This window comes from Podarcis cretensis, assembly GCF_951804945.1.
Source record: "Podarcis cretensis genome assembly, chromosome: 6".
NCBI lineage: Eukaryota > Metazoa > Chordata > Lepidosauria > Squamata > Lacertidae > Podarcis > Podarcis cretensis.
Genome location: NC_137175.1, coordinates 40,952,696 through 40,976,426, shown reverse-complemented (window position 1 = coordinate 40,976,426; position 23,731 = coordinate 40,952,696). Strand labels below are relative to the sequence as shown.

At 42.8% G+C, this 23,731-nt stretch overlaps 1 protein-coding gene across 2 annotated transcripts in view; it reads right to left on the bottom strand.

The window, feature by feature from the left end:
* Positions 1–10,496: 10,496 nt before the first annotated feature.
* PIGR (polymeric immunoglobulin receptor) overlaps positions 10,497–23,731 on the bottom strand; it is a 33,517-nt gene continuing 20,282 nt past the window's right edge. For both annotated transcript variants that reach the window (XM_079982420.1, XM_079982421.1), the window contains exons 2-11: positions 21,787–21,890; positions 19,973–20,311; positions 19,201–19,530; positions 17,974–18,297; positions 15,297–15,611; positions 14,399–14,534; positions 13,631–13,749; positions 12,660–12,788; positions 12,449–12,504; positions 10,497–11,729 (exon numbers count right to left, since the gene is read on the bottom strand). In XM_079982420.1, coding sequence (XP_079838546.1) covers positions 11,640–11,729; positions 12,449–12,504; positions 12,660–12,788; positions 13,631–13,749; positions 14,399–14,534; positions 15,297–15,611; positions 17,974–18,297; positions 19,201–19,530; positions 19,973–20,311; positions 21,787–21,844 — 1,896 coding nt within the window. In that variant the 5' untranslated portion in view covers positions 21,845–21,890 and the 3' untranslated portion in view covers positions 10,497–11,639. The remainder of the gene's footprint in view (positions 11,730–12,448; positions 12,505–12,659; positions 12,789–13,630; positions 13,750–14,398; positions 14,535–15,296; positions 15,612–17,973; positions 18,298–19,200; positions 19,531–19,972; positions 20,312–21,786; positions 21,891–23,731) is intronic.

Here is a 23,731-nt window from a genome sequence, read left to right as displayed (position 1 = left end):
GCAAAGTGAGGCAGTCACCTTAGGTGGCAGATACTGCAGGTCTGAGAGCAATAGTTGCAGGAAGACCAAGCTGTGTGTGTTACCTGCCCTAAACCAGCCTCCTGCCCCCAGGTGCCCCATCAGATGCTGTCTCATTTACAGTGTTAAAGTAAGATTCAGCTGCCATTCCAGTCAGTTTTTGTACCCAGATTGGGAAGAGGCACAATCTTATCCTTTGCCTCAGGCAGCAAAAGTTATTGGGCTGGGCCATCCTCAGCTGGAAATGGCTGCAGCTAGTAAGTGATAGTATGTTGAAATCCCAGAGGCACTGCATGGGGATTTGCCAGCTAGACCAGCATTTTTTAAACAATAATAATAAATGCCTAAATTATTATTTTTATTTTGCTTGTTTCAGTGGTGGCTTACTATGAGGCTGGGTGCTGCTTCCACTGGGCCCACTTGAAGGAGGGTGCACTGCCACTAAAGAGGGGCCAACTTGTAGGGGGGACCCTTCCAAAGTTGACAAAAATCCCAAGTATCTCCTCTCCAAGAGATGCCAGGGTCTATGATGAAACTAGTGCCATCAGGCAGGAAGTTACGCCCTCCTGTCCTGTATAGCTGGAGCGCATTGCAGATTGATTGATTGATGTTAAAAGGGATGTAGTGTTAAAGTTTGGGTGAGCTCCACCTCTTACACCTCACAGGTAAATTGCAACTTATGTGTATTTAACTTGTGTGTATTCAACTTTACATGCTTGGCTATTCAAAAGGGGAGGAAACTGGGGCAGGCACCGGGGGGGGGGGGCCTTTGGCAATCCCCCCCCACCAGTGTGTTTTGACTATATGCTTTAGGCACTATCCCCGGAACAAAACCCCTGTGTAACTTGAGAGTCGCCTATTTTCCCCTTTTGCTTTCATGTGAAACCAAGAGGCATCTTTTGGCCTCGCCTTGATGTTATTGTAAGGGGGACACAGTAGAAAAAGCTTGGACACAAACAAGCTGTTTCTTCAGTCTCATACTTATTCCCACAGCTTTGGTTTCTTTCCCCCTTCTTCTTTCCCTTCCATTTCCCTTTCTCCTTCTTTCAGCTAGGGCCTCTGAGAGCCAGTGTGGTGTAGTGGTTAAGAGCGGTAGGCTCGTAATCTGGTGAACCAGGTTCACGTCTCCGCTCCTCCACATGCAGCTGCTGGGTGACCTTGGACTAGTCACACTTCTTGAAGTCTTGAAATCACTGAGACTAAAGAGGAGGAAGCTGTCAGGCAGTCCTACCCGCTGGACTGGTTGTAAAGAAGAAGGTGGTCAGGTGAGGACTGGCTGAGGAAGGCTGAGGTTGGTAGGGCAGTCCACCTTTATCCTAATGGATCATCCACCATTGCTTAGCAGGCCAGGACTTTTGAAACACAAGTTGATAATTGATTGGAACTAGTGAAAAACATTTCAGTTATTTTCAGATCACTATGGAAATCGGGCCCTAAGGGCAAAATCGACATTTTAAATAGGCCAGTCTGGTCGACATAAGTTAATGAATATTGTGCAATGGTAAATGTATTAAAAATAAGGCAATGTGGGGGTAGCTCATTGTTATGTTGATAACATCTATAACCCCTTGTGTTTGTAGACTTATACACCTATACCATATCAAGGGAAACTGTTCACGATGACTTTATACTTCCTCTAAAATCAGAGGCAGTAAATTTCCAAATGCCCAGGTGCTGGGGAACCACCGTAGGAAAGGGAATCTGGCTGGCCACAGTGGCTAATAGGATACCAGACTAGGCAGGCCTTTGGTGTGAACCAGCAGAGCACTTCCAACATTCTTGTGTTCTTAGTTTCATGTAAGTCTGGAAATCCCTTGTACTAGAAGAGTTAAATTGATTGCACAACCATAAACTTTTGGTCCTATGGGAAGGTCCCAAGCAAGTTGTATTCTGTCATAATTGGCTCTTGCCCTGAGGCTGCCACATTTTGTGCCTAGCAATCTCTTCTTATACTTTTAGAAAAACATGCATGAGTGATCTTTACCCCAGAAGAATTGAAGGGAGTTGGAAGCTTTTCCTTCTGTTGCGGCATAAACAAGAACTTTTCTGGGTGTCATATGATGAGGGTTTGGTGTCTCAAATCTATTGCTTAAACGAAAAAGCACGTGGCATTTATAATAGGTAAATATCAGTATACTATGGCTTTTTTTGTGGGGGAGACAACTTTATTTTGTATTTGTCCTTTTGCTTCTCTTTCCCCTTTCACTTATTTGATGTCAAATTGTGGTCATTCGAACCCCCTCAGAGTTCACTTCTGATGCAAAACTACTTAAATCAGTAAAAATTAGGGCTGCACTGAATGGGCACAATCCAACATTGTGCCAGAAGATGCAACAGGGCTTCCCCCTCTCTCCTCCTGTTACAACCCCCATGTCCTCCCGATGTGCTCCAAGGGTGCCCCAAACCTTTGGAGCACATAAGGAACAAGAGGGTGAAGTTGTTTGCATTGAGCCATTTACTTCATTCACTGTCCCTCAACTCAGATTTTGATGCATCCTTGGGTAGAAATTGTCCAAGTAGCCCAACACAATCACACAGTGTATTTTAGCACACCTTTTGCAAACCTAATCCTATGCAATTTTATTCAGATGTCCTATTGTAAGTTTGGAAAACTCAGCAGTGTCCAGTGTACATCCCAATCCCAAAGAAGGGCAGTGCCAAAGAATGCTCCAACTACTGCACAACTGCGCTCATTTCACACGCTAGCAAGGTTATGCTTAAAATTCTACAAGGCAGGCTTAAGCAGTATGTGGACCGAGAACTCCCAGAAGTGCAAGCTGGATTTCGAAGGGACAGAGGAACCAGAGTCCAAATTGCAAACATGCACTGGATTATGGAGAAAGCTAGAGAGTTCCAGAAAAACATCTGCTTCATTGACTACGCAAAAGCCTTTGACTGTGTCAACCACAGAAAACTATGGCAAGTTCTTAAAGAAATGGGAGTGCCTGATCACCTCATCTGTCTCCTGAGAAATCTCTATGTGGGACAAGAAGCTACAGTTAGAACTGGATATGAAGCAACTGATTGGTTCAAAATTGGGAAAGGAGTACGACAAGGCTGTATATTGTCTCCCTGCTTATTTAACTTATATGCAGAATTCATCACGCAAAAGGCTGGACTGGATGAATTCCAAGCTGGAATTAAGATTGCCGGAAGAAACATCAACAACCTCAGATATGCAGATGAGACAACTTTGATGGCAGAAAGTGAGCAGGAATTAAAGAACCTCTTAATGAGGGTGAAAGAGGAGAGTGCAAAATATGGTCTAAAGCTCAACATCGAAAAAACTAAGATCATGGCCACTGGTCCCATCACCTCCTGGCAAATAGAAGGGGAAGAAATGGAGGCAGTGAGAGATTTTACTTTCTTGGGCTCCATGATCACTGCAGATGATAACAGCAGTCATGAAATTAAAAGACGCCTGCTTCTGGGGGGAAAAGCGATAACAAACCTAGACAGCATCTTAAAAAGCAGCGACATCACCTTGCCAACAAAGGTCCATATAGTTAAAGTTACGGTTTTCCCAGTATTGATGTATGGAAGTGAGAGCTGGACCATAAAGAAGGCTGATCGCCGAAGAATTGATGCTTTTGAATAATGGTGCTGGAGGAGACTCTTGAGAGTCCCATGGACTGCAAGAAGATCAAACCTATCCATTCTTAAGGAAATCAGCCCTGAGTGCTCACTGGAAGGACAGATTGTGAAGCTGAGGCTCCAATACTTTGGCCACCTCATGAGAAGAGAAGACTCCCTGGAAAAGACCCTGATGTTGGGAAAGATTGAGGGCACAAGGAGAAGGGGACGACAGAGATGGTTGGACAGTGTTCTCAAAGATACAAACATGAGTTTGACCAAACTGCAGGAGGCAGTGGAAGACAGAAGTGCCTGGCATCCTCTGGTCCATGGGGTCACAAAGAGTCAGACATGACTAAATGACTAAACAACAACAATCCAAGGTAAGTGTGGTTCCTGTTGGCAAACAACTGATGCGAAATAGGTTTTTAGGCTCTGAGCTTCATCTTCTCAGATGCAACTGTTGAAACACCACTATGGTCAAAGCTGGTTGTGGTATTCTCTGTATTGCAATGGCACACTTTGTAACCACCAAGTCAAATTCAGGTCACCAGATATGTATAGCAGTCTCCTGGTTTGCCACCTGCCTTAACAGAAAGTGATGCAACACCGGAGGTGAGCAGAGAGATGTACACACCTGTTGGGAAACAGGCCACACAAGGAGAAGAACCAGGAACTATCTGGAAAACATCAGGCCTCTGACAATTAACGTACATGAACATGAGGCAATTATACTCGAGAGATAACTTCTGAGTGAAAGGAAAATACAAGGAAATGTGGAAGTACCTTAAAATACTCCTGTTCTATTTATAAACCCAATGGAATGTACACCCACGCTACTTTTCTTAAGCCTGGGTGGATCTCAGGAAGTGATTTCATTGTCTAAACTGTAATTTAGAATTGCTGATCTTTCTGGCACCCTGAATCACTTTTTATTGATAGAAGAAGAAGAAGAAGAAGAAGAAGAAGAAGAAGAAGAAGAAGAAGAAGAAGAAGAAGGAGAAGAGGAGGAGGAGTTTGGATTTGATATCCCGCTTTATCACTACCCTAAAGAGTCTCAAAGCAGCTAACAATCTCCTTTTCCCTTCCTCCCCCACAATAAACACTCTGTGAGGTGAGTGAGGCTGAGAGACTTCAGAGAAGTGTGACTAGCCCAAGGTCACCCAGCAGCTGCATGTGAAGGAGTGGGGAATCAAACCCCATTCACCAGATTATGAGTCCACCACTCTTAACCACTCTTAACCACTACACAACACTGGCTCTCACACCACACTGGATCTCTGTTCAAGTTCCGCTTCAAGCCAGCTCTACACAAATTGTCTCTGCAGACTGTTTTAAGAGGTCAATGTACAACATGCCTGCTGAAAGATCAAAAATGCACCTCCACCAGTGGCGTAGTGTGGGGGGTGCAGGGGGTGCCGGCCGCACCGGGCGCAACATCTGGGGGTTAGGGTTAGGGATAGGATTAGGGGGTGCAAATCCAGGGTTAGGGGGCGCAAATTACTTGCCTTGCCCCGGGTGCTGACAACCCACGCTACGCCACTGACCTCCACTTTACTGCCTTTCTCTAGCATATTGTTTTAATTATTCAGAACAAATCTAATGCAATAATCCTTTGTGTGAGCTGTACAGTGCACAGAATTTGGCTTGCTGAGTTGAGGAAGTTTTGCTTTTGACTTGGAACATATTGCTACAGTTGCTACACTTCTCTGAGCAGTGAGAAGTTCCCAGGCATAGTGCTTACCCATGTTTGAGGAGGTCACTCGGGGCTGGTAAATTACAAATACTCAGGCTAATTAGAGCTGTACACTCCAGTAGTCACCATGAAATGAAATACAGTGGTACCTCTGGTTACGTACTTAATTCGTTCCGGAGGTCTGTTCTTAACCTGAAACTGTTCTTAACCTGAAGCACCACTTTAGCTAATGGGGCTTCCCGCTGCCACCGCGTGATTTCTGTTCTCATCCTGAAGCAAAGTTCTTAACCCGAGGTAATATTTCTGGGTTAGTGGAGTCTGTAACCTGAAGCGTATGTATCCTGAAGCATCCGTAACCCAAGGTACCACTGTATAGGCTTTTAAAAACAGTCCCACCAAGTAGCCAAAGCCCATCTCTATCTCACCACAGCTCTCCAGAAAGAGACAGTGACCATGCCAGAATATTAGTTTACAGAACCCAAAAGCACTTCTCTCAGTGTCTCAATTTGTCCATTCTTACCTCTGCCTCAAATTGCAGAATTAACACTTCTTATCAGGTCCAAGACTTTGGCCAATTATTGCCTGAGGGTAATTTGTAGTAATAGTTCTATTCACCCAGATTTGTTTGAAAACACAATAAGCGTCTATAAATAGTGACACTCTGACAAAGAATGTTCCTGGACTTTCACATGTTTTTGATCCAGATACAATGTGGGGGGCGGGGGCGTTTCTGTGTAGGATGCTGCTGGCTTGTTACTGCTATACTATAAGAAGACTTAGCAGCTGGGAACATTCTACAGCTCTCAGTGGTGAGTGGTGGAATTTACAGCCTGTGCTAATCTGAGATCTAAAATCAATCCTTTAAGTAGTCTCTGTCTGTGGCATATATTTGCCTAAGGGGATTAGGAGGGAACATACTGGCTTGCAACCTCTCTTGAGAAGCACTGTTTTTAAAGGTGGTGTACTGATACTGTAAACACATACATAAAACACAAGCAGAAATCCATCTGGGTCAACAATCTGGATTAAGACTGAAGCACTTCTAGGATTGGGATATGTCTTCAGATGAGCAGGCAGAGCAAGTGTGCACTTCATAAATGATGTGTAAATTGACTCAATTTTTATTTTGAAACTAATAGTTTGGAATGTATTATATGTCTTGAAACATCCAAATATTGTAATAATAATAATAATAATAATAATAATAATAATAATAATAATTTATTATTTATACCCTGGCCATCTGGCTGGGCTTCCCCAGCCACTCTGGGCGGCTTCCAAAAGAATATTAAAATACATCAAACATTAAAAGCTTCCCTAAACAGGGCTGCCTTCAGATGTCTTCTAAAAGCCTGGTAGTTGTTGTTCTCTTTGACATCTGGTGGGAGACAAAATAAAAAAATTCCTTCCAGTAGCACCTTAAAGACCAACTAAGTTAGTTCTAGGTATGAGCTTTCGTGTGCATGCACACTTCTTCAGATTCTTCAGTATCTGAAGAAGTGTGCATGCACACGAAAGCTCATACCTAGAACTAACTTAGTTGGTCTTTAAGGTGCTACTGGAAGGAATTTTTTTATTTTGTCTTGACTATGGCAGACCAACACGGCTACCTATCTGTATCTGGTGGGAGAGTGTTCCACATGGAAGGCGCCACTACCGAGAAGGCCCTCTGCCTGGTTCCCTGTAACTTGGCTTCTCGCAGTGAGGGAACCGCCAGAAGGCCCTCGGTGCTGGACCTCCGTGTCCGGGTAGAACGATGGGGGTGGAGACGCTCCTTCAGATATACTGGACCAAGGCCGTTTAGGGCTTTAAAGGTCAGCACCAACACTTTGAATTGTGCTCGGAAACGTACTGGGAGCCAATGTAGTTCTTTCAAGACCGGTGTTATGTGGTCTCGGCGGCCACTCCCAGTCACCAATCTAGCTGCCGCGTTCTGGATTAGTTGTAGTTTCCGGGTCACCTTCAAAGGTAGCCCCACATAGAGCGCATTGCAGTAATCCAAGCAGGAGATAACCAGAGCATGCACCACTCTGGCGAGGCAGTCCGCAGGCAGATAGGGTCTCAGCCTGCGTACCAGATGGAGCTGGTAAACAGCTGCCCTGGACACAGATTTGACCTGTGCCTCCATGGACAGCTGTGAGTCCAAAATGACTCCCAGACTGCACCTGGTCCTTCAGGGGCACAGTTACCCCATTCAGGACCAGGGAATCCTCCACACCTGCCCACCTCCTGTCCCCCCAAAACAGTACTTCTGTCTTGTCAGGATTCAACCTCAATCTGTTAGCCGCCATCCAACCTCCAATCACCTCCAGGCACTCACACAGGACCTTCACTGCCTTCACTGGTTCTGATTTGAAAGAGAGGTAGAGCTGGGTATCATCCGCATACTGATGAACACCCAGCCCAAATCCCCTGATGATCTCTCCCAGCGGCTTCATGTAGATGTTGAAAAGCATGGGGGAGAGGACAGAACCCTGAGGCACCCCACAAGTGAGAGCCCAGGGGTCTGAACACTCATCCCCCACCACCACTTTCTGAACACGGCCCAGGAGGAATGAGTGGAACCACTGTATGACAGTGCCCCCAGCTCCCAGCCCCTCAAGACGGTCCAGAAGGATGTTATGGTCAATGGTATCAAACGCCGCTGAGAGATCCAACAGAACTAGGAAACAGCTCTCACCTTTGTCCCTAGCCCGCCGAAGATCATCAACCAGTGCGACCAAGGCAGTTTCAGTCCCATGATGAGGCCTGAATCCCGACTGGAAGGGATCCAAATGGTCCCTAAGAAGTTAGAAGACTAACATTTATATAGGACTTTCTGGCCCTCATCTGTTATTGTATGCATCTAGCCTGAGTTAGATGATCAGTTTACTACTCCCCACCATCACTTGTGAAGCAGGGAGGGGAGGCTTGGGAAGATGGATAAATCTAGCTCTTGTCTTCTAGTCCTAAGCATCTGACTGGTGATATGCAGGATATTCTTCCCTCGCCAGATTACGTTTTTTCCTCAGAGTAGCTTGCCAAGGAGGATCTTGGGAACCCAGAAATTTAGGAACAGCCCATAACAACAACTCTGTACTAGCTGGGACCTTGGGATCTGCCAGGAGACAGGCAGGGATCCCGCCCTGCAGAAAGGGACCTTGGCCTCTGAAGAAGAGGCAGAACAGCTCCCAGGAACAACAGTGTCTCCAAAGACCAAGCAGTGGTTCCAAGGGAGTGGTTTGTGCATACATGTTTTTGTGTATACATGCCACTCCCAAAATGCCACCCCAGCGCAAGATTGGGGCCAATCTGGTGCTCCTGCCAGTGTATCCAGACAGTCCCAACCTTATTGCCACCTTATTCTTCCCCAGCACTGCCTGCAAAAGCTACAGCAACTGTGGTGTCAGATGGGTGGCTGCTATTTATATAGAGTACCTAACAGGGGTTCCCTGCCTCAGTTTCCCTTGCTTGCCAGGACCACAATATACTTCCTCTGCCTGTCTCAGTTTCCCTCATGACCACACCACCTCCCCTCTCCTTGCATCGGTTTCCCTCAGCAAGTTCACAAGGTGTACTTTCCTCCTCAGCCTCTAACCCTACAAAAAGGTCACAATATCCCCACCCCCTTGCAGACCACTTTCGCTTCCACCTGCAGCTTCCCACCAAAAGCCCAGCCCCCATCAGAAAAGCACCCCCAGTGCCAGGAAGAGAGATGGGGATAAGAACACCTCTAATCATTCTTAGTCTGTGTGCCTCTTGCACCCCCTCCTGGCTTAAACTGTCATTACCCCATTACAACTGACAAGTGCAAATATTAGAGATGCTGTCTCAATCTTTTATAGCAACGTTGGTAGTTAGCTCGGTAGACTGTGACCTTATGTTGTCTGTGAGTCAGCTAAATCACATTCCATCCTTATAATGAGAAACTGGAGCAGTAGGTTCATGGCTTATAGGTAGAAAATTATTCAAAGGGGTGATTGTCAACTTGGCAGTGTAAGAGAGGGGCAGGTTTGAGAATGGTCCATTGATGTATTTGAGGTAGAAAAGGGGCTTATATTGAAAAAGTTTTATGAGAGACTTTGGCATAGACTCTGTCATGGTTTTCCAGAAAGATTTCATAAGAACAGCCTGGTGAATCAGGCCAATAACCAATCTAGTCCAGTGTCCTTTTCTCACAGCAGCCAGCCACCAAAGCGCTTCTGCAAGCATCTGCTTTGGTCTAAAATTGATAAAATGAGGAAAGGGGGGAATTGAACTCACAGAATATACATTCACCAAATGTCAGCAAAAACAACTTAAGAATTCCCCCCACTTCTTTTCAGTTCTACTGCATAGAAACTGAAATTCTGTCCAAATGAATACAATTGGAGGAACTGTAGCATCATATCTACTGATTATATCAGATGATATGATCTGATATAATTAGCAGACTTAGCAATTCAGATTGTCAAAAAGTTAGTATTTAAATGATTACGTGTTTTGATTTATTTGATGGTTTTTCTAGAAACAAAATGTTGGTGAGATATTTGAGAAAGTGTGTGCTAGTCTCCTTGTAGCAATAAAAATTCTGGTCAATAGATGCATTAGCACCAACCACATAGGAATATTTCAGCTGGGATTGGCATCCTTTGCCCAGATGGGATGATGAACCAATCTAGTCAGATGCTCTATTCATTATGTTTACATGTAGCCTGTAGATCTAGTTGTGCAACTTGACTCCTTTGTGTAAACAAACCAAGTAGAAGGAAGGTAAACAAGACCAATTTCACAAAATAGATATAGTACTATAGGCTTGCAGTGTGACCAAAGGTTTCAACTCTATCACTATATAATATATGAGGCACAGTAAAGGAGCCATTCTGTATCTGTAACTATCATGCTACTGGCATGCCCATGAAACAAAGATGCTTGTCTGCACCCCCAACCCCTTTTATTCTTACCAAAGCAAATTTTATCCCCCCCCCCAGTGATTTGGTTCCTATTGAAATGGCCACAGATCAAAAATGATGAACGAAAGAGTGGTTACCAGATGCTCAACATTTGATTCCAGTTTGCTCTATCAAGTGTGTAACAGAACTATGTTGCATTTGCTATTCAGGGATGTCTCCTTGTTGTAAAATGTAAACACCTCATCTAGTAATGGATACATATATCCAGATCTTGATAACGTGGTTCTCTCTCAAAATCATGAGTTCTCTCAAAATCAGCAAAAAACTCAACTTCCAAATTCACATTCAGGATATTTTTATGTCAGAGCACACTGCTCAAAAACATTGCATACAAATAACTATAAAGTCACTGATTCCAGATGATTATAGACTACAGAGTCAGGCTCACAAACAAAAAAATAATCTTTTTATGTTTTGCGTTTACTGAATTAATTTTTAAACGATTATTTTTCTCATTATCCAGAGTCCATCAACAGCAAAATCCAGCTGTTGTTTTTGTATACAGATGGACACAACATTTGTATAAAGTTTCCAAATCAATTCCTATTAGTTTAAAATGTTTCAGCATTTCACAGATATAATCAGGTACAGAATCATAGTCCCCCCCAACCTCCCCATCCCTTTCCTTCTATTCACGATTGCATGATTATGTGATCCTAGTTTCATTTCTTTTCTGATTATTGCTTCATTTTGTTTTGTTTTACATTTTCTCAATAAAATTGCATGAAATGAAAATCTCTAAAATGTGGTGGAGTGGAAAGAGGGTGGGGGGCTTCCACACCATACATTTAAAGCACCATTGTACTATTTGAACAGTCATGAAGACTCGTGGGAAATGCAGTTTGTTGAGGGTGCTGGGAAATGCAGCTCTGCAAAGTCAGCACCCATAACAAAATATAGTTTCCATGACTTTTAAAGTGGTATAATGGTGCTTTAAATGTTTTGTGTGGATGTGATGAGAGAAAGAAGATCAATCAATCAGGCACAGATTTGTAGAGGATCGAATTCAACACCAGGCTTCATCCAGGAAATCCAGAGCTACAGCACCTCCAACAGTTGACTGTCCAGCCTGTGCTTGAGGACTTCCAGTGAGGGAGAGTCCCACCACCCCTCTAGGCAATTGCTTCCATTGTTTAACTGCTCTTACCATCAGTACATTTCTCCTAAATCACAAAATTTTATTAATTTGATTTATATAACTTTGAAATGAAACTATTGACCCTTAAAGGAGTATATGTTGATCAAGAAATATTGTATAGTATGTGGCAGAACTGAGACAATTTGGGGAAATATTAGCATCTCAGCATAGCTTGCTATTCACTTATTCTAATCATAGGCTGTCTTTAGTCATTATTGCATAAGTGGCTTCCACCAGTCTTCCAAAGCGTTTGCAATCAAACTCTTCAGCCATCTGCAAAGCTCTATTGTTCCTGGTCTCTTCTTGCAGGGGTCTTGTTGCCTTCATTCAGCAGGACTGTGGTATAAGCCATCTCAATTTCCTCCGTGGAGCCCTAAAAGAACAAACAGAAACCCCAGTACTATTTTAATTTGGTCCATGTGACAAAATGGCTGCTTTCTGAGAGAGAACTCCAGTTTGTGAGGCACTCAGAGACATCTTAGATGTCTGCATCAAAGAAGCAGCTGCTCATGCGTAGGTTTTCATATGATTTGCACCCCTGCATGATCAGTAATGTGGAAGCCCGCATGCACACAGATTCTCACACGCTTTGCTCCTTTAGTGCAGGCATCCATACCATTGTGTGGCCATCCAGGGGTGAGGCCAGCAGCATTCCCAGCATTCCCTGGGGCACCCTTTCATGTGCTGCACACATAAAGGCAGCTAGTTTGATCTAACTAGTTTACTGCCTGCAACAGTCTATACCATTTTTCATCCATAATGGTTCACAAAGGGGCTAGCAAACTGAAACATAAATTTAAACAACAGTTAATCTGAAACTACCATCAACAGACAACAAAAGAAAAGAAAATAGACTTTTTTAAAAAATGGAAGAGAAATAACAAATTAAACTAACTGGAGGTTTGTGCATCCTTCTGAAAGGAAGAGAATGACTGTAACAGTTTAGGGGGGAACTGCCCCCAAAGTCCTTGCTTAATACAGTAACATGCAAAGAACACTAGAAGCTTTTAAAATGAGTCCCCCCCCCCCCCCGCTTCATAACTGGGATTACCAAGGGACTATTATAGTCCTGTTAATCTATCTCGCTCTTACCCTCTTTGTCTTCTTTGGTTTACCAGTCTCCTTAGGACTGCCACTGGTTATATTCTCTGTAAAGAATGAGAGATGTTAAGGGGCTGAACATGAAAGTAATAGAAAGCTCTTCCATGAATACACAACTTTCTTAAATGAGTCACTATATTGCATTGTCTCTCCCCATTAACACCTAGTTGTAGCTAGAGTAAATGCTATACAAGGGTCTTACCATCCATGGTCCCTAATTGGGTCTCATTAGCATCTTCCATGCATACATTGTCCTTTGCTCCGTACTGTCTCACATTCTCAAAATCTGTCATGCTGATGTTTGTCCTGTAGCTTCCAACTGAGACCAAATCTGTAGAAAGGAGAGGGGAAATGCAATGCAGTTCTTCAGCCACATAATGTGAACAAAAATCCATAATACTCTGGTAAATTGTGCATATAAATACATATACTGGTGAAAATAATGCATTATATCAGAAAAAAAATGGTTTGCAAAAAATGTGTACTTTATGCAAAATTGCATATAAAAAAACATACATAGTAGGAGAAATTTGCACAAAAATGCTGATGGATTTTCGTGAGGACTTTTTTTAAAAAATAAATAAATGCAAACCTATGTAGAAATGTGGATAACTGAACTTAAGACTGGGGAAAAAATGAGACATGGAGAGAAGCCAAAATACTGAGACATATCCACCAATCTCAAATTCTGAAGCAAAGTCCTCTTCATTCATTGCAGCTACAAAGAAAGCAAGCATAGGATTGGAGCCAGAGAAAATATTTGTGGGTCTCTCATCAGGCTAACAGGTAGATTTAGTGCTTGTGCTGCTGTGCCACCCATGTGAATACTTCATACCAGGACCATTACACTCTTATTCTTAACCGTGATCCAGAAGACAAAAGGACGCCAGTATAGCTTCATAGAGTATATGAGCCTTCAAGTGCATCTGGGCATTCATGGCCTGTGAGTTGTTTCTAACAGGAGTTAAGAGACAAAGAAAGATCCCAAGGCAACATGAACCCAAGGAAAACGTTTCTGAAGTTCACCTTGCTAATGTTCACAATATATTGTTTGGGAAGTGATAATTCAAGTGCTCAAATTATAACAAAATTAAAATTATAACTCAAATTATAACAAAAAGTACATAAATTTACAATTATATTCCACACAGCCTAGAACTTGTATAGATTCACCTGAATGCTTGAAAACCTTGCGCTTCACAACAATACCAATTGCGACAAGAAGCAGAAACACAACTCCAAGGGGGACTAAAGTGGAGACCAGAACTGAGGAATTTTTGCTATCTTCATGGCTGAAAGAGAAGTTGAATTGGCACTGTAGTAACTTTAGAATGCATAGCCAGTGTATACAAATTATAGGAAACAGATAAACTTGCCTAAATATTCTGTTGACATGGCGTTACTTATATTCTTACGATATTTTAAAGACTTCAGGTACATTCCCAGAATCTATTAGTATTAGGAGCAAACTTTACATGCTTATGGTAGCTCCATGAGTTTTTCAACATGGAAGAGCCCCAATCACACAGAAAGAGGGAGGGAGGTCTAATTTTGAAAGCAAAGGGACATGCAGGTGAGAAATAGAGGACCCTTCTCCTACCCTTCTGCTTCTCATTCCTCAGCTGAAGCCCTTTTCTTTGACAAGGAGAAAAATGTCTGGGGAGAAAAGCTGCAGGGAGGTAGATCACAGGAAGAGGGTAACAACTGGCTCTGCACTCTTCCCCTGTGTGTTCTCTTTGTATTTCAAATTGGACTCTATTTTTACACAAAGGGGAGCAGGCCTGGCCCTCAGCAAGTGCCAACTGTCAGTTTATCTGATTGCTCAAAATGTATCTGATAAATTCAGTAACAAAATGTGACTTGCTTCTTCTTTTAGGTCCTCTTGTTTCTTCTTATACAATGCACTCACATATCATCCTTAAGGCTTTTACAGTGGCTCACCTGTCTACGGGGCTCTCAACTCCAGTTGCCTCCTTAGCTTCATTTAAGGGAAGGCCCCTGCTTCTAGGGTTGACTTCAGGAATTATATCACTGGGTTCTTTGTCGGCACTGGAATCTTCTTTAGGGTTTTGAAACACTATTTAGGCATGTTTGGGAAATTGGTATCAAGCAACATATAAGAAAACAAAAAGCAGGAAAGAAATAAAATAGTCAGAACCTTATGGTAATGGTTGTATCTTGGCTTATTGCTTGCACACAGACCCCCCTTCATTCCTGCCCTATTATTCACAATAAAACCAAGAAGGCTTTAATTAACTGTAGTTTCTCATTTTGTCCAAACAAAAGGTTTACTATCGTAAAAACAGATATTAAACCAGGATATTAAACCAAGCCATGGTTTAAGATCCTGGGTGATAGATTCCTGCTTTAGGCAAAATTGGAAGCTGTTGTAAACTAACATTAATTATTGGCAAAGGAAGGGGAAGGGCTCTATGCAGAGGCTAAAAGAGCATGCATGCCTCAGTAATCCACAATAATCTGTTGTGTGGAAGCGCCTTTAAATGCTCCTGTGTTTAATGATTGCCAATCTGTGTTACTTGCAGAATCAAATTATAGAAAAAGTATCTTCTGAATTGTTTAACTGAGTGGTTTAAAAATGAATTATGGCACTCTAGCATACCAGGAGCATAGCCAAATCATGTCATCCGTGAAAGGCAAAGACCCACAAGCATGAATCTGCTCCATAACTTGAGAGTGGACATCTTTAGATGCTCTTGAAGTGCTCACTAATTATAATGTGTCAAGATTTGGAAGCAATCCATAATAGGCCTGGTAAAATGTGGACAGTACAGTATATGAAACCTACTGTGTTGTCCCTCTGATCAGAACTGAAGCTCACCTTCTTGCACTTCCAGATGCATCGCAGTTGTTTCTGCATAGTGACCTCCACGTCTGACTCCACACCAATACCACCCTTGATCTGTTCGTGACACTTGGTCAAAGTTCAGCGACAAAATTCTATTGGTTGCATCACAATTAACCACCAAGCCATTTTCATTTTGGGTGGATAAGACGAGAGGTTCACATCCAGTATTCTTCCACTTGCACCAATACTTCTCATAATCAGCATATTCACATGTGTAAGAGCATGATAGTTTCAGTGGGGCACCGACAACAGCGTTGATCTCATTAGCTATTACTAAATTGGGTTTCCCTGTTTCAAAAGCGGGAAAGCATTAGAAGTAAATAGGCAATCAGTAAATCACTTTAAATCAAAGACAGAGAGCCTAATTTTAGCATTATTAAATGAAATAGCTGGTATACAATATATCACATCAAACACCCCTAACTGGACCAGACCAGACCTTCCTATGCACATGAATATATCATGTGACAAATAGAATGCATGAACTAGGCAATTATAGATACTATTTGCTGCAGAAAACCCAAGTAGAATGTACTTTGGGTTTTTCCCTTTCAACGGAAAGATAAAATGCATAGTAGGAATCAAAATGAAGCCTCCAACCCTAGGTTTATAGGCCTATGAAGTGGCAGGGCCTGCTGGCTGATTATTAGGCTCAAAGGCAATGTATATGCCATACCTTTTAAGTTCCTTCAAAGCATGCACACTCCCCAAATAGGATCGCGGGAATGGGAATTGTAGCTCTATAAGGGGTAAACTACTGTCCCAAGGATTCTGCACAGGGGGAAATGTGTTTTTAATGTGCTTCAAATATATGATGTATAGACAGTGGCGGAGCAAGCCAATCAAGCACCATGGGGCGGGGCTAGCCGACCGTGGGATGGGGCCAGCCACCCGCGGGGTGGGGCAAACCAGGGCAGGACACTTCGCAGGGCCTCCAAGGAGTCTGTCTGCCTCCTCCTCCCACTCAGCCGCCCTACAGCTGAGGGGGAGGCGGCAGGCAGACCATTTGGGGCAGCGCAGAGCCTGCGGGCGCCCAAGCCACCACATCACTCCCAGGAGAGACGTGTAGCTCGGGCATGCTGCAGGCCCCGCAGAGAGTGCCGCCCGTCATTTTGTCACACACACACCCTTAGTAGTAGTAGTAATAATAATAATAATAATAATAATAATAATAATAATAATAATTTATTTGTACCCTGCCCATCTGGCTGGGTTTCCCCAGCCACTCTGAGCGGCTTCCACAAAGACCAAAAATACACTAATATGTCATACATTACAAATTTCCCTGAACAGGGCTGCCTTAAGATGTCTTCTGAATGTCAGGTAGTTGTTTATCTCTTTGACATCTGATGGGAAGGCGTTCCACAGGGCCGAGAAGGCCCTCTGCCTGGTTCCCTGTAGCTTTGCTTCTCACACTGAGGGAACTGGCAGAAGGCCCTCGGCGCTGGACCTCAGTGTCCAGGCAGAACGATGGGGGTGGAGACACTTCTTCAGGTATACTGGGCCGAGGCCGTTTAGGGCTTTAAAGGTCAACACCAACACTTTGAATTGTGCTCGGAAACGTACTGGGAACCTTAGTAGTAACACCCGGGGCGGCCCACCCCCACTGCACCCCCCTTCCTCCGCCCCATGTGTAGACAGCCTATATTAGCTTCTTAAGAAATTAGCAGATGGAATTAACAAGCTATCTAGTGGAATGGCTGCAATGGGTACACATTTCCTGTAAAAGAAAGAAGTGGAGGAGGAGTACAACAATGGCAGCTCTGGACAAGCAGTTATCAGAGCAGTCCTATCTCTTCAAGGAGGTAAACAGCAACAATAAAACCAGGAAGCAGAGTTAGTGATTAAATTTCAAAATTGGATAGCATATCCTTGCCTTATTTTCTTTAGCAGAATCTGCAAAGAATTGCTATTCTGAATGTACCCTAATAAGGACGTGTAGACAGCCAGATCCACAAATGAGTTTGTCTGAAACTATTTGCTGTGATTTTAAAGAACTGCCTATTATCTAGCAGGAGTAAATCTCTTTTCATTCCCATTCATCTCAATAATAGAATTAAGTTGGTCTCTCTTACTGAAATTAATGGGATTAAATGAGACATTTAATATGCACTTTTTCTTAGTGTAAACTACCATTGTGAGAATAATCCTACAAGGATCAAAACCCCAGTGGGTTGGGAAGGGCAGTCTAACCCATCCCACCCAGCTACCCACTGCAATTTATCCATCTACCCACCTCCCACACTCTATGTAGGATTTCCACTGAAAGAAAGTTCCCATTATCACTAATGCAAATGGGGGAGGGGTGTTTTCACTGGGGTCTCAGGAAAGAAGTTACATTCTTCTTCCCAAACCCTACCTATCATTGAACCAATCCTGCGCTCTCCCCCAGTGAATATTGCCCCTTTTTTACAAACCAAAAACAAGACTGGATGTTTTATGCAATAATGCATTTCATGTCATATCCAGCTTGCTCCTGTCTGGATTATTCTCATTATCTGCAACAAAGTCCCTTTGAAAAACAAGTATAATATTTAGGACTGATTCCATTTGATCCTGCTGTGCTGAATCAGCTTAGGCTCTGCAACACTGAACAAAAGAGGCATATAGTTCCGCTGAGAAGCACATTAGAAGAAACATGGTCTGTTACCTTCTACAATCTTCAGCTCTGTTGCTGACCTTCTTTCCTCTTTTCCATCTACTACACACCAGTAGAACCCTGCATCCTTCTCATTCAGTTGGTTCAACAGGATGGTGAATGTTCCATTACTTGGGTTATCATGCATCACTATTCTTCCCTCATAGGAATCCATCACATACCCAAAGTCATTTATTAATGGAAGGCACCTGTTTTTTTCTAACTTGCACCACTGTTTGCGTGTATAATTCTCTTTTGGATCATAATGGCATTCAACAGACACTGATCCACCTTGGACTCCTCTTGCTACAGGTTGTCCTTTGGGCACCAAAGTCCCTGGAGAAAGAGAAGGCATGAAATTATATTGTTGCTGTTGTTATTAATTTCATTTCTATACCCCTTTATGTATTTAAGGGAGGGGGGGAATCTTCAAGCAGTTTACATTAAAATATTAGATAAAACAATATAGAATAAAACATTATGGAATAAAGTCAAGTGTATATTCAAAGCAACATCATTAACAGAAAACTGAAATATTATCTTAAATATTTCAAAATAAAACATTACAAAAGTGGTCAACTACAGAAGCCACGTTTAACGACATTTAGCATACTAATAACACCATGCTCCAAATCCCCACACGATAGCTCTGAATGGCTTCATAGAGATGTTGTAATATAGTAGACAGAATGGACCTTTGTGGGATCCCACAGCCCAAAAGCCATGGAGCCAAGAAACATTCTCCTAGTACTGTACTACTACTGCAGATAGGAGTAGAACCACTGTAATACACTTCTCACTTCCTTGAGTTGCTCCAGAGGAACACCATAGACAGTGGTATCAAAAGCCACGGAGATGTCAAGGAAACCAACAGGATCACATTTCCCATTGTTTCAGTGCTGAAACTGGGTTTGAAACTGGACTGGAATGTATCTAAATAATCTGCTTCTTCCAGACATACCCGTAGCTAGCTGGCAACTACCTTCTCAATCACCTTGCCCAGTAAAGGAATATTAGAGACTGGATTGTGGTTTTCTAAAACCTCTGGATCCAGAGAGGACCTCTTCAACAGGTGCCTCCTTCAAGGCAGTGGGCATAACGTCCTCCCACAGTGAGACATTGTCCACTCCCTAGAGCCATCCAGTCAATTCCCTCCTACTAGATCAGACATGATAGGCAAGGATTAAGAGGGCACATTGTTTGCATTTAGGACTGCAAAAATTCCCAGCTATTACCCACCTTCATATACATGTATATCCAGTTCCTTGGATTCTCCCCCTGCCCCATAGATCCCAGCTCCACAGAGATATGACCCTGAATCCTTCTTCTTTAACTGGGTCATAACGATACTGAATGATCCAGGAGTCCCGAGAAAGGTCAGCAAAACTCTTCCTTCGTAGGCTGGGTCAATTTTTCCATACGAGTCAATAACAGTGTAGCAATCATTCTTTGACATCTTGCACAGGTACTTCCGAGCACTTGCATATTGCGCACCCAAGTCACAGTTCATAGTCACTGATCCATGCTGCTCAACATAAATGAGTTGAGCTTCATCCGGAACTGTTGACTCTATAGTAAGGAGACATAGCTTTACCAATTTTCCATCTTCCATTCTACAATATCATGTTGTTCTGCATTGCACTATGTATTGCTCCATGGTTCTACATCTTATGACTTCCTACATTTCTTCCATTAGCTCCTCCCCCAAAAAAAGTAATTAAACAGTTGGAGACTTCAAGGACTTTCTCCCTCCCCATCTACAACTGTTCATGTCAAGAAGTGACACAGTTACCACTATGTCCCCCCCTTCCCGCTCACTTGCATTCCCATCCACAACTCATATGCATTCAGACTTTGTTCGTCCCAGAATAAAACAATACAACAATAACGTTTTTAGTTATGCAGAGGATGAAGCTGACAAAAGTGGAAACTAAATCTTCCAATAAGCCATTGATAGTTGCATATTTGTAGCCTGCTTCTGACAGAAAATAAAGTAGCATTATATATTTACCTTCGGAAACATCCAGCTTCACTCTGAAAGACAGTCCATTGTCATTTAGTGAAACACCGCATTTGTACATCCCCATGTCTCCTCTTCTAAGCTCTGATATTAATATAGTGAATATGCCATTCTCTGGAAAGTCTGTTATTAAGGCTCTGCCTTTGAACTCTCTGGCAACATAGCCATTGCTAGAAATGATGGTTGAACATTGCCGTGTTGATTCCTTGCACCAGTACTTCCTGCTGTGTCTATTCACACTAGTGGGAGGGTAAAAGCATTTCACAGTCACTGAGCCTCCAAGCAACCCAGTCACCTGCCGTGGTCCAAATATGGGACTTGAAGTTAAAACTGAAAAGGGAAACAAACAGTGCACATCACTACCTGCCACTCCATCACTAAAATAGAAGCTGAAATTATGGAGAGTGTCAACTACAAGCCTTAAATAAGATTGAGCCCCTGCCATATGCAGATTGTGTGATCTGCTGACCAATGAAACTTAAATCCCGTTCTGCCCTGCCCTGACACCTTATATGTTGCATATCTGTAGCTTCTTCCCAAACAGGGTGAGGATCCTGCGTTTTTGTAAGTAATAATAAATGACGTAAGCATACTAAAAACTGTTTTAATGCTACAGTACCATATTGGTGCGTCCCAAATGCTTGGGAAAGCAAGCATGTCATACCCGCCAACATTTTTCTGATGAAAATAGGTACATCCTATTACATAATAATAATTTTACTATTTATGCCCCACCCATCTGACTGGGTTGCCCCAGCTACTCTAGGCAGCTTCTGACATATATCAAAACATAAGAAAATATTAAACATTAAAAAAAAACCTTCCCTATACAGGGCTGTCTTCAGATGGCTCAGGGGTTGGATAACTCCATACCCTCCAACATTTCTCCGATGAAAATAGGGACATCCTAAGGAAAAGCAGGACATTCTGGGATCAAAGCAGAAACCGGGACGGCTTCTGTAAATCCAGGACTATCCCTGGAAAATAGGGACCATTGGAAGGTATGACATGTCTGTCTGGTGCTGAAGTTGGTGCCATGCAGGCCTTCGTTGAGAGAGACTTCCGTAAACAGGGAGCCACTACAGAGAAGGCTCTCCTCACCATCCTCCAGACCTTTCTGAGGGGTGGCATGCATAGAAGGGTCTATGATCTCAGGATCTCTGCAGATTTGTATGGGGGAAAGCAGCCCTTTAGGGAAAATGGTTAAATTGAATGCTAGGGGTATAATCCTATTTATACAGATTTCTTATTTCGGATTTGATTAAACACCTTGCATTCTAAAAGTTCTTCCAACATTAAAGGTTTGTTGTGTTGCAAACAGAAAGGGCAGCTTGACAGTATCAAATGCCTTCACAGCACCTCACTTTCATCTATATAATAACCATCTATAAAGCCTGTCTCTGCTTTTTAGGCTGAGCAACATATTACTGAGGGAGGCCACTTCTTCGCAGTTTACACTTTAGAAACATCAACATATGATTAGAAAAGCCAGGGCATCACCCAAGTTATCAGAATTTTTAAAAAATAAGCAGAATTAATTTTAGTACCATCTGGAACAAACACTAAAATATACAGGAACATATCCCAATCAAAGTTAGGCATATTTACGTCCCATGAATTTAAATCAATCCATTAAGATTCATGGGACTTATATGTACTGGGATTTGCAAGATCATTCCTTACGTATTTGTTTCTTCACAAGTGCCTGTTGGTTAAACTATATCAAGGGGTACAAATGTTTTGGGTTACTGCCCTATGAAGATGTATAGTGTTCTTAATATCCCGATGGTTGGTTAAATACTCACGGCTTGCAGATTCAGCTTGGACAAAGGCCAACAAAAAGATGAAGGCCAGGACGGCCATTTTACTCAAGGGTCCTAAACCTGAGATCCCAGGTTTCTCATACAAACTGAAATTCAAAAAGAAACGATTACATCTGTAAATAGGCAACATCTAAGATAGGGATATTTTGTGTGTGTGTGTGTGTGTGTGTGTGTTAAATAGGCTTCAATAGTACATCAGCTAAATAATCCTGCATAGAATCTTAAGTGAAAACATAAAAAATAAGAATCATTAGCAATGTTCAGCCTGGCATTGTGAATATTGCTTGATCCAAGTAATGAATTTGAGATAATTTCCCCATAACATTGTGTTATTTAGCTAAGAGAAACTGTGAGCTTGAAGAAACATCCTCAAAATTCATTGCATACAGTAATATTTATACTAATTGACTAACCAGTTCATTTATTAAAAGTTAGAGAGTTTGAAAGTTTTAAATAACTTTTAGAAGTTCAAAGGATTTATGAACTACATAGATTTGACTGTGTGATGAAATTCTAAAATGATGCACTAGAGGGCAGCCACAATGTACAGATGTGTCTGGCAACATACACCGAAGACCAGAAAACACTCTTGCCACTGTTTTAATAGGACCTAATCTATTTCTATTAAAATCTATGGCAGTTTTGCTATTGATTCCAGCAGGATGTGTGGAAAGAACCCCTAGGCAAGGAGGGGTTGTTATATCTCAGTATATCTAAAGGCCCCATTATCATCTTCGTCAACATTAAAACTTTTCTAGGGGACAATGTTCTTGCCTACATATGTCATCAGAACAGAAGCGATGCTCACATCATGCCATGGAGCGGCAGTTTTATGGGTGGTCTGCCCCACTCTTTGCTGGGTCACCTCTCCAAGCCTTATCTCTATACCCTTTTGTCCCTCCAAGTCTTTGCTCTTCTTTTGCTCTGTTCAAACTCTCATGATTCAAAACTGCATTTCAAGTAAACATATATAAAAGTCAGGAAGCATTATATAGTTATAGTGCCATGAGACTTCTAGCAGCTGTTCATAATAAGAAAAACAAGAGACTGAGCTCATTCACACAACATGCTAAGCCAAACCTGGGCTTAGTGAGACTGTGTGAATGTGCAGGCTCCCAAAGAGGAGCTCACTTTGCTTCCACTCCACCCCCCCCATGCCTTTCTCTGCCATGTCACACTGAGCTAAGCCATGTTTTAGCTTAGTATGTCATCCAAACTGGGACTTGAAATTAAGCTCTTTCATCCCCTGTCTTGAGCTGTAGCCTTGACCCAGTTCAAGAAAACACCGTAAAGCCAAAATTTGGTTTAGCATAGTGCAGCAGCAAGGGACGCAGGTGGCGCTGTGGGTTAAAGCCTCAGCGCCTAGGGCTTGCCGATCGAAAGGTTGGCGGTTCGAATCCCTGCGGCGGGGTGCGCTCCCGCTGCTCGGTCCCAGCGCCTGCCAACCTAGCAGTTCGAAAGCACCTCCGGGTGCAAGTAGATTAATAGGGACCGCTTACCAGCGGGAAGGTAAACGGCGTTTCCGTGTGCGGCTCTGGCTCGCCAGAGCAGCGATGTCACGCTGGCCACGTGACCCGGAAGTGTCTCCGGACAGCGCTGGCCCCTGGCCTCTTAAGTGAGATGGGCGCACAACCCCAGAGTCTGTCAAGACTGGCCCGTACGGGCAGGGGTACCTTTACCTTTACCTTTACCTTAGTGCAGCAGCAAAAAAAAAAAAAAAAAGCAAAGTGTGTGCAAGTTCCACTCCACGGTTTGTCCTGGTGTGTTGTGCAAAGTGGGATACTGGGTTCTAGTATAACTGAGCTAGAAAAGGATGCTTCCAGCCTGATGCTGTTGAATGCCAGGGACTCTTTCAGACCTAAGCCAAAGCCGATGCTTTTATTTCATTGGGCTTTAAAAAAATATAATAATGCTTGTTCCTAACTGG